This window comes from Labeo rohita, chromosome 5 (genome assembly GCF_022985175.1).
Source record: "Labeo rohita strain BAU-BD-2019 chromosome 5, IGBB_LRoh.1.0, whole genome shotgun sequence".
Classification (NCBI taxonomy): Eukaryota; Metazoa; Chordata; class Actinopteri; order Cypriniformes; family Cyprinidae; genus Labeo; species Labeo rohita.
Window position 1 is genome coordinate 43,743,852 of NC_066873.1, and position 16,858 is coordinate 43,760,709.

Here is a 16,858-nt window from a genome sequence, read left to right on the forward strand (position 1 = left end):
AACAGTTACATACACCACGTGACTCCGTCGTTTACGTTTCTTCTTCTGCAGCTGTCTAGACAATTAATTACTCTTTAATAATGGCATTACGTAATTGTGAAAGTCATTATACAAGTGTGCAATTAAAATACAAAAGGTTATTATTTTTACCATCGGACTTTTTTTTTGGTCCCACCTCAGACTAAACCAAAATATAAGCGGAAAGAACCGTGATATATCAGGTAGTTTTTATACATAAATCTATTTTATGATTTTAAAATCCAACCTTACTAAATGTATATATGCTTTAGTTATATATCATTACTGTTCCAGGCATAACTTTTTGTAAAATTGTTTTTATCACCCCCCGCCTTTTCTGAACACATGGTGCATTCCAGTGATGGCTCATAGTCATATGATCAACACAACATAAATACAGTAGCAGTGACATTTCTGTGAATTGGACACATTTTGCTGTATCTCGACACCGATCAAAAGCAAATTACAGCCATGGCGACAAAGGTTGGAGGTCCATCCCAGGTGAAGCAAGCCACACCCGAGGTGCAGAAGATCTGCGATGAGGTGAGACTGGACCTTCTGCTTTTGTTTAGATGCTGTAAGTCAGCTGATATGGGGATGCACGTGATGTGCATTTATTAGTTGTTATAAGCTATTTATTAATGTTTAGTAATTACTATGCTATATGTTAATACAATAATAAACAATTTTTTGTATTTATGCAGAATCACAGTGTTCAGCTCTTTAATCTTAAATGATTTAAAGTCAAAATTTTCTGTCTAATATACAACAATAGCATGGAACAGAGATTCCAATCAATAAATGGTATTAATGCAAGCTTAAAAAGTTACAAGGAAGCAATTAAAAAGAAAGTATCTTTGTTTTTAATTGTTATATGTCATTATGTTTTATTAAATTAACTTACATTGTGTGATGTACTGCATTGTAGAATAATGTGTTGCTTACCAGAATGCTCAAATTTATTATAGTCTTTAAAAATACTTATTATTATCGTGATATACAGTGGAAACAGTGCACCGTTATCAAAAATGTGTGTATACTTCATATGTCATAGTCTAGATCCATAAAATAATAAAATAAATGCTTATACAAAACATGAATTAATGGCCAGTCTTCACACAGTGTTGACTAAGTGTTTGGGTGTGTCGTTGTCAAACTTGACAAATCACATACTTTCTGCAAAACAGGCTTTTATAGGTCAAAGAGGAAAAGAACACACGAGAAATGATGTTTTGTGATAAAGCAGCATTTTTTTTGGTTTTGACTTTATTTTAATGACAATTAAACATGTTTGCATTAAATATGAAATCTGTATCTTTTGATTCAGGTCAAACATCAGGCAGAAGAGAAGGCAGGGAAGAAGTTTGATGTTTTCGTTGCCAAATCTTTCACCACTCAGGTTGTGGCTGGAACCAACTACTTTATCAAGGTAAACTTTTAACTTCACAAGATGTTAACTGATGGACTGGGGTGGTGTGGATTATTGTGATCTGATTTTATCAGCTGTTTTGACTGCTATGTTGCAACTTGCATACTGACATCAATATCTACTTTCAAACTGTTCAAAGTGTAAACTGAGTATTTTCATTCTCCATATCTCTCTCTTCAGGTAAATGTAGGATGTGATCAATTCGTTCATCTGAGGGTTCATAAGTCGCTTCCTCACAGTGGACAACAACTCCAGGTGCAGGGGATCCAGACGTCTAAAACTCAACAAGATCATATTGAATACTTCTAACACATGCACACAGATAATAAAATGCCATACTGTTTACAGAATAGGCTGATGTATGTGATATACTCAAAAAATGCTGTTACAAAAGCTTTATTCAATTCTACACCATAGAATGATCTCCAGTCCAGTGCCTACTGTATGTAAATGATTTTTAGAAGACCAGCACATCTTTGTTTATTTTTACAAACATTGTATTGTGGTGAGATAATTGCATCATCATTCCATATCTGTTATATAAAAAAGTGGAAATTCTAAAATAAAGGGAAATAAATTTCTTATATTCAAATTGCAAGCCTTTGTGTTTTTTTATACCCTCTCAAAGAATGTTTATGGGAAAATCTTTCATAAAAATGTTTTTGTGTGGGGTTTTTTTTGTGTCCAAAAAGTACAGTGCATTTTAAAACACTCAACAAAAAGATTGACAAAGTCAGATGAATCATAAGCCTTTTAGCTTGAATGGGCTGAGAAAAAAAGAAAGAAATAATGGCGTCATTCTTTCTTTTTCACTAATACAAGTACTAAAATACAGATTCTCCAATTCTACAAATGTTCAGCATTATCCATCAACTCAAACCAGTGTTATTTTAGTATCAGTGAGATAATATAGTTTTTTATTAATATTTTTTTCCATTAAATTAAAATAGTTCATTTCATTAATTTTAATTTTTTTTATTTTAAAGTCTTAGTTTTAATCATTTTGTTGTTTTTGTCATATTTCTAATGTTTTAAAAAGTTTTTTAAAGTCACTTCTAATCAGCAAGCCTGCATTTATTTGGTCCAAAGTACAGCAAAAACAGTAACATTTTAAAATATGTTTACTATTTAAAATAACTTTTTATGTGAATATATTTTAAAATGTAATTTATTCCTGTGACCAAAGCTGAATTTTTAGCATCATTACTCCAGTCACATGATCCTTCAGAAATCATTCTAATATTCTGATTTGCTGCTCAAAAAACATTTATTATTATTATTATTATTATTATTATTATTATGCCGAAAACAGCAGAGTAGAATTTTTTCAAGTTTCTTTGATAAATAGAAAGTTCAGAAGAACAGCATTTTCTTCATCGAAAAATGTGCTCAAGTGATTTAAATATTGATAATAATAATAATAATAAATATTTCTTAAACAGTAAATCAGCATATTATAATCATTCTGAAGGATCATGTGACACTAAAGACTGGAGTAATGATGAAAAAAATTAGGTTTGTTCAAAGGAATAAATTACATTTTAAAATATATTCAAACAGAAAACAGTTATTTTAAATAGTAAAAATATTTCAAAATGTTACTGTTTTTGCTGTACTTTGGATCAAATAAACGCAGGCTGGGTGAGCAGAAGTGACTTCTTTAAAAAACAATAAAAACCGTACTGTTCAAAAACTTTTATTTATTTATTTTCAATATATATCTTATTATAAGTAATGCATTTTTAATGGCTTTAGTTTTTGTCATTTTAGGTCTAGTTTTCGTTAACTAAATAATACTGTTTTAAACTGTGTTTTATATATAATATAAGACAGTTCTGATGTAACTTTTTTGGTCACTACATTATTTCCATATGGTAACTTATGAAACTTTACTGTTATTCTAAAATGTGCAAAAATAATAATAATAAAGATTAATCTAAACATGTAAAATGTTCAGCTGGTAGTGTATATACTCCTAAATATGTATTGTGTACAGAAGTCTTGTGATGTTTTTCTGCTTATAGTAGCTATAGCAACCAACGAGAAGACAATGGAAAAATACTGGACTGTGTTTAGACTGAAGAGGTTTTGATGAAGTCATATGTTACTTTTCCCCACAATACCACAAATCCTGTTTCTCAACCTAACAGTCAAATTCACTGTTGTGTTACACGCAAACTATTTAATACACTCCTAACTTTTGATCACAGTGGTCTCAAGATGAGGGGACAAAATAGCTGAAGCTGAAGGACATATTAGATGAATATTTATGAACATGCTCAAAAGCTTTGCAGTTTACATTTGTATTATAGTTCAATTGTGAGTGAGAACAATGCATGTTAAGAGTTTGCATTCAGCTATGGAAACCATAAAATGCTTATTAATCAAAAAAGAGACAGGAACATTATCACGGGAGAGTCATGTCTAAATGAAGCATGATTCATGGCACGAGAAGCATTACTACTTAGTCACACTACACCACATCTACATCTGTGAAAACCCATTTTTACCAGCGTTACTTTAGTAAAAACACACACACATATATATAGTCTTATACTCTTATACATTTTTGTTTAGTTCAAGTTGTTTATATTTTATTTGATTTTCATTATATTTTATTTTAAGTAATGACTGTTTTAGGGTTTTAGTTCATTATAATAACTCAAAATTTGTTTGCTTTATGTTTTATTTTAGTAACTATAAATGACTATTAATAATTTGAAAGGCTATATCAAAATATATAGGGTTGTTTAAGAATAAGCCTGTCACACTTGCAGCATTTGCCTAAAATAAGAAACTATTACTTTTGTAAAAATCTTATAACTTATAATTATTTTAAAAAACTTTGCAGAAATATATTTGCATTATATAGCATGCAGCTAACAACCATAAAACGCTTGTTAAGTATAAGCATTATCACAGGAGCTGCCTAAAACAGGGGTGCCCATACTCGGTCCTGCAGAGTTTAGCTCCAACTTGCCTCAACACACCTGCTGAGAAGTTTCTAGTGTGCCTAGAAAGAGCTTGATTAGCTGGTTCAGGTGTGTATAATTGGGGTTGAAGCTTAACAAGAGCTTATGCTGCATTCACGCCGTCTAGTTCTTTAGAGATAAAAACACGTGACATTCTACTCTATTTGAATTATGAGTTTCTATGGCAACACTATCAACGCCAAAGCCCTCATGTGCTTCTGAACTTGTAATTACAACTTGTAAACTCTGAATGTTCTGAGAGTTACGACCAGTGACATGTACCACGTGACCGCCGCCAGGCTACTTTGGCGGTACCTCTGAGTCCGAAGACATGGAAAGCTATGAATAAAAAGTCATGAGCCTGGCTGCGGTCACATGGTACATCTGTCACTAGTCCAAGTCGTAGCTCTCAGAACATTCAGAGTTTACAAGTTGCAATTACGAGTTCAGGTCATAGACTGTAAAAAAAATATGGACGTACTGGCCGTGACGTCACCCGTAGGTTTCTGAAGAGCATTTTTGAAGCTCTTAGTGGGCGGGAGTCGGCCATCGCCATCTTGGAATCACGTCACTGCACGTCACTCCCGGATAATTGAAAATGGACAAAGAGGGGGGTCGTGGGTGGAGCATGGTTGTTGAAACTACGCCCACCTAGCACGACAGTGGTGACAGCAGCGGCAATCCACCTGTCACTCAAGTGGCCACGCCCTAAATTAAGCAGAACTTTAAGGTTTTATATAAATTAAACAGATGAGGTCTAAAAAAATTCACCCCCCTCACAGTTGACATGAAGGGCACAATTAGCTATATAGACCAAAACCACTTTTTGTACCAGGCTGTAAAAAATAAAATGCTGCTGTAAATTTGGCCATTTTAACATGGGGAGTCTATGGGATTGACTCCCTTTTGGAGTCAGTCTCTACTACTATACACTATTTATTTTAGTACTTCAAGTTAAACTTGTATTATTTTGTTTTCTAGTTGCACTTTTTTTTAGTTTAAGTTGTTTATATGTTATTTGAGTGTCATTGATTTTCATTTTATTTTAAGTAATGAATGTATTATGGAATTATGAGATGATGTGAATGCAGCATAAGCTCTTGTTTAGTTCCAGCCCCACTTAGACACACCTGAACCAGCTAATCAAGCTCTTTCTAGGCACACTAGAAACTTCTCAGCAGGTGTGTTGAGGCAAGTTGGAGCTAAACTCTGCAGGACACTGGCCCTCCAGAACCGAGTATGGGCACCCCTGTTTTAGGCAGCTCCTGTGATAATGCTTATCCTTAACAAGCGTTTTATGGTTGTTAGCTGCATGCCATATAATGCAAATATATTTCTGCAAAGATTTTAAAAATAATTATAAGTTGAGATTTTTACAAAAGTCATATTTTCTTATTTTAGGCAAACGCTGCAAGTGTGACAGACTTTTAATAGTCATTTATAGTTACTAAAATAAAACATAAAGCAAAAAAATTCTGATTTATTATAATGAACTAAAAGCCTAAAACAGTCATTACTAAAAATAAAATATAATGAAAATCAAATAAAATATAAACAGCTTAAACTGAACAAAAATGTATACGAGTATAAGACTATATATTTGTATGTGTGTTTTTACTCTTTGCATAAATATATTTGCATTAAGGATAAGCATTATTACAGGAGCTGCCTAAAACAGGGGTGCCCAAACTCGGTTCTGGACGGCCAGTGTCTTGTAGAGTTTAGCTCCAACTTGCCTCAACACACCTGCTGAGAAGTTTCTAGTGTTCCTAGAAAGAGCTGGATTAGCTGGTTCAGGTGTGTCTAATTGGGGTTGGAGCTAAACAAGAGCTTATGCTGCATTCACGCCGTCTCATAATTCTGAGATGAAAATGTGACATTCTGCTCTATCTGAATTATGAGTTTCTATGGCAGCACTATCAACGCCAAAGCCCTCACGTGTTCCTGAACCAAGCAGCAAGCTCCCGCTCTCTCTGTTGAAAGCAACACGGAAGTGACTTAAACTGCAATTCATCGACTGGCCGCAAGAGACTGGCTCCAAAAGGGAGTCAATCCCATAGACTCCCCATGTGTAAGGAAATATTGAGTTTTATATATTCTGGTACAGTTTATAATGTAAGTTCTCAGATATATTATCTGTACAAAGTTTTCAGAAAAATAATATGCATGTAGCCTATGTTAAATGTAGTTGTTTAGTTTAGTTAATTACAATGTACCATGCAGTACATTTATTTGAAAATGCTTGTCGTCATTTACTCTCCATATCTGAGTTATTAGATGCTGAAGACACAGAGGATTAACGTTACTTTTGTTTGGGAAGGGAATGCGCCGCTGATTTACCAAAATGCATCTATTTTTGCGCAAATCATTCGTGATCCAGCTTCATCTACAGCAGAAGTATACAGGTTTTTTTAAGCATCTTTGTAAATCGCCTTTGTTAATAATGTGCTAGTTGGCATGTTTCGCGGCTAAAGCAAATGCTTCATAGATCGGCTCATCACTCCACTGAAGAGAGGGGCGGGGTGAGCAGAGCTCATTAGCATTTAAAGGAACATGCATCAGAATGGGCTGATTTCTGCAGAGCTGATTTTGACAAGGTAAAAGGGCGTTTTTTATGGAAGCCCATTCCTGCCACTGAATAATAATAAAAAAAAGGTTATTGCTACATGTTATCTTACAATTCTGACTTTTTTTTCTCAGAATTGTGAGATATAAACTCACAATTGGCAGTTATAAAGTCGCAATTCTGAGAAATAAAGTCATAATCGCATGATATAAACTCGCAATTGCGAGTTATAAAGTCAGGATTCCGAGATATAAATTCGCAATTCTGAGAAATAAAGTCAGAATTGTGAGATATAAACTCGCAATTCTGTGAACATATTGGTCTTGTTTTCTTTCTTGTTTTTTTACTCCTCAGAACTGGACTTTATAACTCGCAATTGCGAGTTTGCATCTCATAATTCTGAGAAACAAAAATCTGAGAAAAAAAGTCAGAATTGTGAGTTTAAATCTTGCAATTCTGGCTTTATATCTAGCAATTCTGACTTTATAACTCGCAATTGTGCATTTATATCTCACAGTTCTGAGAAAAAAAGACAGACTTGCGAGATGTAAACTCGAAATTGTGAGAAAAAAGTCAGAATCAATAGATAAAATGTCGCAATTACCTTTTTTATTTTTTATTCAGTTGCGGAAACGGGCTTCCATAGTTTTTTTACACTACCACTGAGAAATTTTAACCAAAGTATGTTATAGATTTTACATTAAAAAACCCTGAAAAATCATATCAACTTGGAAAATAGGCATCCAGTGACCCCTTTAAACAAACTGGTATGATAATATGGCAGTAGATGCTTAAAAACAATCAAAATGAACAAGTTGATGTTAAGCAAATGAGTAACTTTTCCCATTCTGTTCATTTGTACAGTGTACACTACCAGTCAAACGTTTTTGTATATTAAGATTTTTAATGCTTTTTAAAGAAGCCTCTTCTGCTCACCAAGCCTGCAAAAACTCAAAAACATGTCAAGAAAATTACAAAAGCTTCATAAAGTCCTGAAGAGCAGAAATGCCCTCTACAGGAGAATTGAGCACATAACTGCTCATTGATGATGTGCTGACTCTGTCTGTCACTTTGACTATATAATCCAATTTGATTTGACTAAACAGCTATCACTCTGTTCTCTTTAGATAATGAATATTTTGCTTTGAAGTGCTAATTATGAACTATCCACGCATATATCACAAATAGAATTTTGATTTTTAGAATTCTAACATGTTGTACAAGAAATATGGTCTGAGATGCTAACAAACATGTAGCTATGGTACTGTTGTAATAGTCCCGGGGTTGTGGGAAGTGAGCGCTGTGGCTTTTATTGTGTGTCTGGACTGTGATATATGTACATGCAAGAAGAGGCCAGTCTCATGTAAACTTCCTTTTAACGCTTTTGTCTAACTTTCTCTTTAGTAATCTGGAGGCAACAGGATTATTCGAAAGGCTGTAGTTCACTCAAGTGGAGTGGTCACAAGTTTAGTCGTTACCAATGGAGTTCAATGGAATTTACGACTAAAGTTAACTAACAAGGCTTTTGGGAAATGCACACCAGATCAGATTTTGTTCATTATAACTTGGTCCCCGTACGACAGAATTTTAGTGCCACAAAAAATCAAGAAATAAATAAAGTCTAATATTACGACACTGAAGTTGTAATATTTTGAGAGTAAAGTGATGAGAATAAAGTCTTGTAAGAGATTAACTTCAGCATTTTAAACTCATAGTTATGAGAATAATGTTGTGGCAATACAAGAATAAAGTCTTATACAAGATTAATCTTGTAATATTTTAAGAATAAACTCAAAATAATAAAAATAAAGTTTTAGCATTGTAGAATTAACGTCTTAATATTTCAATAACAAATGCAAAATTATGAAAATAAAGTCTTAAACTTATAATAATCTTAGAATAAAGTCAGAATTTTGAGTTGAAATTTGTAACATTTTGATTTTTATTAATCTGTGAATAAAGTCAAAATTACATGAATAAAGTTGTATCAATACTAAAATAAAGTCTTACAGCAATACAAGATTAAACTTGTATTGTAAGAAAAAAGTCAAATTTATGAGAATATTTTTTTTTAATTTATTAACATTTTAATTTCAAACGTCTATAACTATTTTCATAATTCCAACTGTATGCTCAAAATATTCATTCTTATAATTTTTTTTTTTTTTTTTTTTCCTAACCCTAAGACACTTAAACCCTTCTGGAAAAAAATGCTGTCGTACCTATAAAAAATGCTACACCAATAGAACAAATTGTCTGTTAGAGAAAAATCTTTTATTTGAATTAATTCATTTATTTTTTAGGTATTTCTGTATTTATTTTTTCTAAATTTTTGTATTGTTTACTATTTTTAAAGTGCATTGCATCAGTAAGTTGCTTTAATTACATAATTCCAGCGTGATCTGATCACGGCTTAAGTAGAGCTCTGTCTTTCTGGTCCTGTTGAAACTGTTCAGGTATTTGTGAATGAGCTCAGACAGCGAGTTTACACCTGCAAAAGCGTCCATAAATACCTGGTTTACCTGTATCATAGTAAATGTCTCAGTATGGGAGAGACACACAGACAATTGGACAGAGACACGCACTCGGTTTTGTTCGGAGAAAGCAGCTTCTTAGAAAATGCTGTGATTGTTTGTAGGCGTTTACGTCTCTTATAGGCTAAACGTATAGGCGTATCTCACATCTGTAATAGGAAACAGCTGTAAAGACTAAATTCCTCTGGTAGCTTTATATGGGGTAGAACTATAAACGTGTCCTGCTGTGATTTTCATAGGTATGGATGAAAATACCATTCATTTAAATCTCACTGTAAGTGGACTATTCACTTCATAATTACTGCACGTATCTACAGTCTTACAGTCCGAATACATTTGCAGCTGATATAGAGTGTGTTTAACTGTGTGTTTGTTGTGCATGAGAGTGACTGCAGAGTTTTCACTGTAAACATTGTGTTTTCAATGTGAAATGCTGACATTGTTCTCTGTTCCAGGTTCCAGAACGGCCCAGAGCACGAGAGACCGAGACAGATACAGCAGCTCTTTGTGCTTTATCATCCTGTTTGTGTGTTTGCTGTATTTTTTTTTTTTTTTTCACTGTAATTATTGCTGGCTCTTTTCCAACCTTAAACCACAGATGGAACACATTTAAAGACATGTACACAGACATATGCTACTATTCAAAAGTTTGGGACTGCTGTCATTTATTTAGTTTTTTATTTTATTTTTATTTTTTATAGAAATTAAGTTTTAATCAGCAAGGATGCACTAAAGTGATCAAAAGTGTTAGTAAAGGCAATTATAATTTTATAAAAGATTCTATTTAAAATAAACCCTCGCATTTTAATTCTATTCATCAAAGATTTGTGAAATCCTGATGTTTTCACAAAAATATGAAGCAACGCACCTGTTTTTAACATTGATAATAATAATAATTGATAATACAACTTTTTTCTCATAAATGTGGCCAATACAAGTTTAATCTCATATTGCTTTTTAAGACTTTATTCAAAATGTGAGTATTTTCTTTAAATGCATTTACATTTAGACATTTAGCAGATGCTTTTATCCAAAGCAACTTACAAAAGAGGACAATGGAAGCAATCAAAATCAACAAAAGAGCAATAACATGCAAGTGATATTGCAAGTTTCCATTAGCCTAATGCAGTACACGTAGCAAAGTTTTTTTTTTTTTTAAATAATTATATAATAAATTAAAAGAAAACAGATAGAATATAAAAAAGCAAGCTAGTGTTAGAGGCTTTTTTGTTAATTGTATAACAAATGAATAGTAAAAAAATGGTAGAATTTGAAAAGTACAGAGAAGCTGGTGTTAGTTTTTTTTTTAAGAAACCAAGCAGTAAGTAAATGAATACAGTCTTTTTTATAAATAAAGAACAGAATTAGAATAGAGAGTGCTAGAGTCAAATAAAGGGTCAAATAAAGATTTAAGAGATGTGTTTTTGGCCGATTCTTGAAGATGGCTAAGGACTCAGCCATGTTGGAAATAAATAGAATCTTATATTAAATTATAAATGTCTTTACTGTCATTTAATCATGTTAAAGCATCCTAGCTGAATAAAACTTAAAAAATAAATAATTAAATAAATGATCATGGTCCCAAACTTTTGAATGGTAGTATATGTCCGTGTATGTGCCTTTAAATGTGTTGCATGTGTGGTTTAAGGTTGGAAAAGAGCCATCAACAATTACAGCAAAAAATAAATAAATAAATAAATAAATAAATTTGTCAATATACAGTGGGGAATAAAAGAGTGTGACCACATTAAAAAACTGGATATTTTATTTTATTTTAGTTCATTTTATTGCATTTTATTGCATTGCATTGCACCTAAAAGTAAAGTTTTAGTTTAAATAATGTTGTTTTTTTATATATATTTTTTTACTTAATATAAATTAAGAATAAAAATTCTCTTTGTACAGACGGTCAAATGTACTTCTGTTGGATGCTCTTTCAAACATTTAAATTGTGATCTCTAGTATTGATGTCTAACTTTTGGACCCCACTTTATGTATGTATGTATGTATGTATGAAACTCCTTTGACCCACATAAACTGATCCTGTCTTGACATGTAGTTCAAAGGGGACGGCTCTGTGTGTGTGTGTGTGTGTGTGTGTGTGTGTGTTTGTGTGTAGCCTCTGGTTAAGAAGGAAGCACACCCCCTTGCAAGCCTCTGTGCCAACTGTTGTATAACAAAGCTGTTAAATGAGAGGGGCCCTAAACCCAACATTATTTATGCCCCTGTGTGTGTGTGTGTGTGTGTGTGTGTGGTTGCATGCAATGAAAAGTGAGAACTGAATGGGTGACACTGAGACTTAGATGTGTGTGCTGAGTATTTGGCACAGCCCTACAAGTGTATTGGAGCTTTGTGTGTGTGTGTGTTTGTGGTGTGTGGGTTTATATACAGTAGATGTAATTTGAAAACAAAACTGTCCTCACAATTGGGGACTTATTTTTGCTGAAAATAAGTTTTCTTGCAGTATTTGTGTTAGTTTTAATGATTTTAATGAACTGTTGATATGTGCTCATATAGATGTGTGTGTGTGTGTGTGTAGGGGGCGTGTGTTTATGTAACGGGGTTCGGCTCTATATAAGCTCCTGCGGCGAGACTCAGCGCTCAGAATTCAGCTCTCGAGGCCCAGATTCCCACACACTCCAGACCGAGCTCTGCAGTAGCCATGGCAACCACTCTGCTGGGATTGCTGGGAGTTTTGATCTGTGCCCTTGCCGTTAGTTCTGAGGTCCTGCCACAGGCCGACTTCGACGTCAAGGGGGTAAGACTGCAAGACTGTGATTGAATATAGGTTTTAATTATATTAATATATTTTATTTATATTCATTTATTTTATTTATTTATTTATTTTTACAAAACTTGTACTCATTAGTAGTAAAACTGTTTTTGAGCTTCTAGATTTTAAGTGTTACAGAATGAGCAGTGCACACACACAACTTGTATCAAACATTACATTTAAAATGTATGAATCAGTTCATTAATAAGAAATTCATTTTCTGTATCTATTTGGGCAGTTAAAATATGTTCAACTTCTAGATTATAGCTTTAACAGAAAGTGTATAGTTTGGGTGCTTTAGTGTTGTGCAGCTACCCAGTTCTAAAAAAAGTAATGATAATTAATTTAAATTTAAATTTAAATTTAAAATGTATTTATTTTTGCATGAGTTCATATATTACAAAAATTGAATCAAACATGAAATGTATCACTTACAAATGGTCAAAAATTATAGAACTTTGAAAAATATTTTCTATAACAATTTGCGTAGTTATTTTATTTTATTTTATTTTATTTTTTTCCAAAAACGTACAAAAATATTACATTTATATTTTAGAACTTGTTAAAAATCACAAAGTTTTAAGCAGTTTTTTTCTTTATGTGCAAAACTTGTATCATACATAAAATTTATAGTTTGGAAATTATCAATAATTATAGAGAGAGAGCAAAAAGTTCAACAGAAAGTGTATATGTATATATATGAAGAGTTCATTTCTAAAACAGATAACTTGTTTTTAACTGTTTTTAAAAATCAATTTTTCAGAAATCATTTTTTCACTGTGCATTTCAATTAATCTCAGTCAAACTACAGCTGGGTTATTTTGATTAGGTAAAAAATAACTTAAAATACAGCTTAAGTTAGTCTTTTTGGGGTTTTTTTTAAATGCTTAAAAATTACAAACTATATTTTCTTTGTCTGTTTGAGTAGTTAAATGTAGAGTAGCATTTATACTTACACATTTATACATTTATAATTCAACAATTATATATTTTAAGTGTTTTAGCATCATGGCAGCTACCTAGTTATTTCATGCAAAAAAATTTAATATAAATATACTTTTTTTCATGACTTTTTATATTACGAAGCTTGAATCAAACATTGCATTTACTTTTTAGGAATGCTCAAAAATAAAGTAATATATATATATGAATGCTCCTGACACATAGTGTATTATATATATAGTGTATTATATTATAGAAAGTGTATATTTTAAGTGCTTTCGTGTCATGACAGCTACCCAGTTATTTATTTATTTATTTAATGTTGATGTGTTTCCTTCACACAGGTGGCTGGGAAATGGTACCTGATTGGTTTCGCCACCAACGCCGAGTGGTTCATCGCCCGTAAGGCGAACATGAAGATGGGCGTCGCCATGCTGACACCTACTGATGAAGGAGATCTGGAGATGGCATATTCCAGTCTCAAGTAAGAGAAACTGGTGACTAAAAAACTGTTAATAAAATCCTCTCATGTTGTATGTTGTATGATTTTTCCATCCTGTCTTTCCAGTCCTGATGGCACATGCTGGAGGATGAACCATCTGGCTCAAAAGACCGATGTTCCAGGGAAATTCACCTTCCAGAGTGAACGTAAGGAAGGAAGATGCTGTTCATCTAGACATGAAATACAGTAGTGATTTATACAGGATTCAGATGAGAAATGATGTGTTTTCTCAGGCTGGGAGACTGAGAATGACATGCGTGTTGTTGATGTGAAGTATGATGAATATGCTTTGATCCACACCATCAAGACCAAAGCTGACTCCTCCACGCTGCTCAACAAACTCTACGGCAAGTCACTCCACATAAAAATTTGGTGTTTTTATTTTTAATAGGCTTTGTTAGGTTAGGTTAGATGTCATATTGAATTTAACACTGATGAAAATGAAGCTGTGAGGAACTTACAGGAAAAAAATAAGTCAAAATATGTTTTAAAATATATATTTTAATCAATGAAATTAAATGAATTGCAATGAAGTTAAATTACATATATATATATATATATACATATTTGAAATTGAAAGTGTATTTAGTTTAAGCCTTCATTTACCAAAATATATTTCAAAATTTATTTTAATACAAGAAAATACATTTTCAATCTTATAGTAGCCTACATTTGGCTAAATTCAAGCTAATGTGGATGAAATAGCCTATAATAATAATGATTCATTAATGTTTGATTTAGTTTTTTTAAATACCATTTTACATTTTTTCCAAATGTGTTATATGTTTGCACATGTTATAAACAACAATTTTTTGTTGTATAGTTAATTCAAATGGGAAATGTGAATTTATTTTCATGGATCGAAAATTATTTATAAAAATAATTACAATTTTATTTCAATTTTTTTTTTAATTACAAAAAAATATATATTTATATTTTCAAAAAAAAAATTTTAAAGATATGCAAAAATGGCAAAAATGTATTGGTTGAATATATATTCATGTATATATTTTGAAACATATTTTAGCAAATATATAGTTTTGGCCATTTTTGTATATCTTTAAATATATTAAAAATATATCTGAAAAAAATATATATTATTATTATTATTATATTTTTTGCCGCTGTAATACATTTTGAATTTTGATATATGAAGGTTAAAAATAATTATATTTCAAATTTCAAAAATTTATTAACTAATTATTAACTAAGATTGATAAAATGCCTTGGAAACATTTTTCATAAGTAATAATGTAAAGTGTTTCCATTGTTAATTTTTAACTCAACCATTCAATCACCTCAAACAATTTTAATATGAAACACCCACTTTTCTACAATCCAGTCAGTTCCTGATGGGTAAAATGAAGTGCTTCACCACATTTTTTTTTTCTTGTTTCACTCTGAAATGTCATTTTATGAAAGTAAAATGGATTGTGAAGCCATTTGTTATGAGCTTAATCTTCTTAAATGTTCCTCAGCCTGTGATGATTACAGTAAAAACTTCGCAAAAAGCATCAGCTCAGATAATAAAAACACTGACAAAAGTTTACATTGATTCTGAATTGTTCTTGTGATGTTTGTGTTTGTGCTGTTACCATAGGTCGAACCCCAGACCTGAGCCAGGACGTCCTGGACAAGTTCACTGAGTTTTCTCTGGAGCAAGGCATTCTGTCTGAGAACATCGCCATCCTGCCTAAAAATGGTAAAAACACAGAATAAAACACTGTTATAAACACTAAATATGAATGCATCCAGGCCTGACGTGAGCATCTTTTCTCTCTAGGCGAGTGCCCTTGATGTGCTGATGTGAAGCTCCTCTCTGAATCCTGACTGACTGATTTATTATGACTGTAGTGAATCATTTAAAGTGCCTCTAGTGTTTGATGCCCTCACTATCAGTCCTTTTACCCTCTTCAAGTTCTTTCCATCGTTTCCTATCATTTCTTTATAAGTTTGGACCAATAAAATCTTTTGTGAATCTCTGTTATGAAGCATTTGTGTTGTGATTTTCATGTATTTATCCTGTTTACTGTCCATCCCACTTTGTGAGCATAGACCTGAAAATCACATTTCCAACTTGCAGTAAATTGTTGTAAATGCTGAACGCTTTAGAGCATTTGGTCTCTTTTTAAAGAAGATATTTGGCAGATTATTGTCAAGTGAAATAAAAAAAAAAAAAAAAAAGTTATGGACTTTTGAGTTTATGAAAACATAAAATGTAAAAATTTAGGACTTCATAAAAAATTTGATATAAAATACTCCTTAATATATTTACATCATTAGATCATTATCCCATGTCGTGTCGTGCTGTGTTAGAAGTCTTATTTTTTACTTTTTATCTCATAATTTCGACTTTAAAGGGGTCATCAGATGCCCATTTTCCACAAGTTGATATGATTCTTTAGGGTCTTAATGGAAAGTCTATAACATGCTTTGGTTAAAATTTCTCAGTGGTAGTATAAATGTCACCTTTTTCACCTTTCCAAAATCAGCTCTGCAAAAATCATCCGGTCTGGTCAAGGCTGCTTTAAATGTTAATGAGCTCTGCTCGCCCCGCCTCTCTCTCTTCGCTCTTCGTGGAGTGACGAGCCTGTTTATTTTAGCCTCTAAACATTATTAGAAAAGGCAATCGCAAATATTCATTAAAAAAAACCCTTATACTCACTTCTGCTGTAAGTGAAGCTGGATCACGAATGATCTGCACGAACATAGACGGATATATGTAGATCAGGAGGTGCATTCCCTTCACAAACAAATGTAATACACTGCATCTTCAGCGGCTCAGATGTCGGGGGTAAATGACGACCACTATGTTCATTATCACATCCAGCAACACAACACCTCAATCTGAGATATTCTTGTCTAACTTTAGACTAGAATTTAGACTTATCTCGGAATTTCGACTTTATAAGTCATACTTTTGACTTTTTATCTCATAATTTCAATTTAAGTCATTTAGACTTTATCTCGTAATTATTACTTTCAATGTCATAATTTTGACTTTTTATCTCATACTTGTCTTCATAGATCATACTTTTAACTTTTTATCTTATAATTTCAATTTTGTCATAATTTTGACTTTTTAATCTCATAATTCCGATTTTGTAAGTCATAATTTAGAT

General features: G+C 32.2%; 2 protein-coding genes across 3 annotated transcripts; both read left to right on the forward strand.

Moving 5' to 3' along the window:
* The first annotated feature begins 396 nt into the window (after positions 1 to 396).
* On the forward strand, positions 397 to 2,039 carry LOC127166180 (cystatin-B). The gene is made up of 3 exons (XM_051111288.1): positions 397 to 561; positions 1,346 to 1,447; positions 1,628 to 2,039. Exons 1-3 carry the CDS (start codon positions 490 to 492, stop codon positions 1,754 to 1,756), a joined length of 303 nt encoding a protein of 100 aa, XP_050967245.1. The 5' UTR covers positions 397 to 489; the 3' UTR covers positions 1,757 to 2,039.
* Positions 2,040 to 12,105: 10,066 nt separating this feature from the next.
* Positions 12,106 to 15,727, forward strand: zgc:153704 (Lipocalin-like). Of its 2 annotated transcripts, XM_051111287.1 has the most exons (6): positions 12,106 to 12,277; positions 13,579 to 13,718; positions 13,803 to 13,882; positions 13,970 to 14,083; positions 15,337 to 15,438; positions 15,520 to 15,727. In XM_051111287.1, exons 1-6 carry the CDS (start codon positions 12,182 to 12,184, stop codon positions 15,531 to 15,533), a joined length of 546 nt encoding a protein of 181 aa, XP_050967244.1. In that variant the 5' UTR covers positions 12,106 to 12,181; the 3' UTR covers positions 15,534 to 15,727. The 2 variants fall into 2 exon arrangements, with proteins under 2 accessions (XP_050967244.1, XP_050967243.1); XM_051111286.1 differs by lacking the exon at positions 15,520 to 15,727 and having other exon boundaries at positions 15,337 to 15,455.
* Positions 15,728 to 16,858: the final 1,131 nt, after the last annotated feature.

Excerpts from the sequence above, each read along its gene's own strand:
- LOC127166180 (XM_051111288.1), top strand. The coding sequence starts at position 490 with ATGGCGACAAAGGTTGGAGGTCCATCCCAGGTGAAGCAAGCCACACCC. Across the intron at positions 562-1,345 it reads TGCAGAAGATCTGCGATGAG|GTCAAACATCAGGCAGAAGA; the intron begins GTGAGACTGGAC and ends CTTTTGATTCAG. Across the intron at positions 1,448-1,627 it reads GAACCAACTACTTTATCAAG|GTAAATGTAGGATGTGATCA; the intron begins GTAAACTTTTAA and ends CTCTCTCTTCAG.
- zgc:153704 (XM_051111286.1), top strand. The coding sequence starts at position 12,182 with ATGGCAACCACTCTGCTGGGATTGCTGGGAGTTTTGATCTGTGCCCTT. Across the intron at positions 13,719-13,802 it reads ATGGCATATTCCAGTCTCAA|TCCTGATGGCACATGCTGGA; the intron begins GTAAGAGAAACT and ends CTGTCTTTCCAG. Across the intron at positions 14,084-15,336 it reads GCTGCTCAACAAACTCTACG|GTCGAACCCCAGACCTGAGC; the intron begins GCAAGTCACTCC and ends CTGTTACCATAG.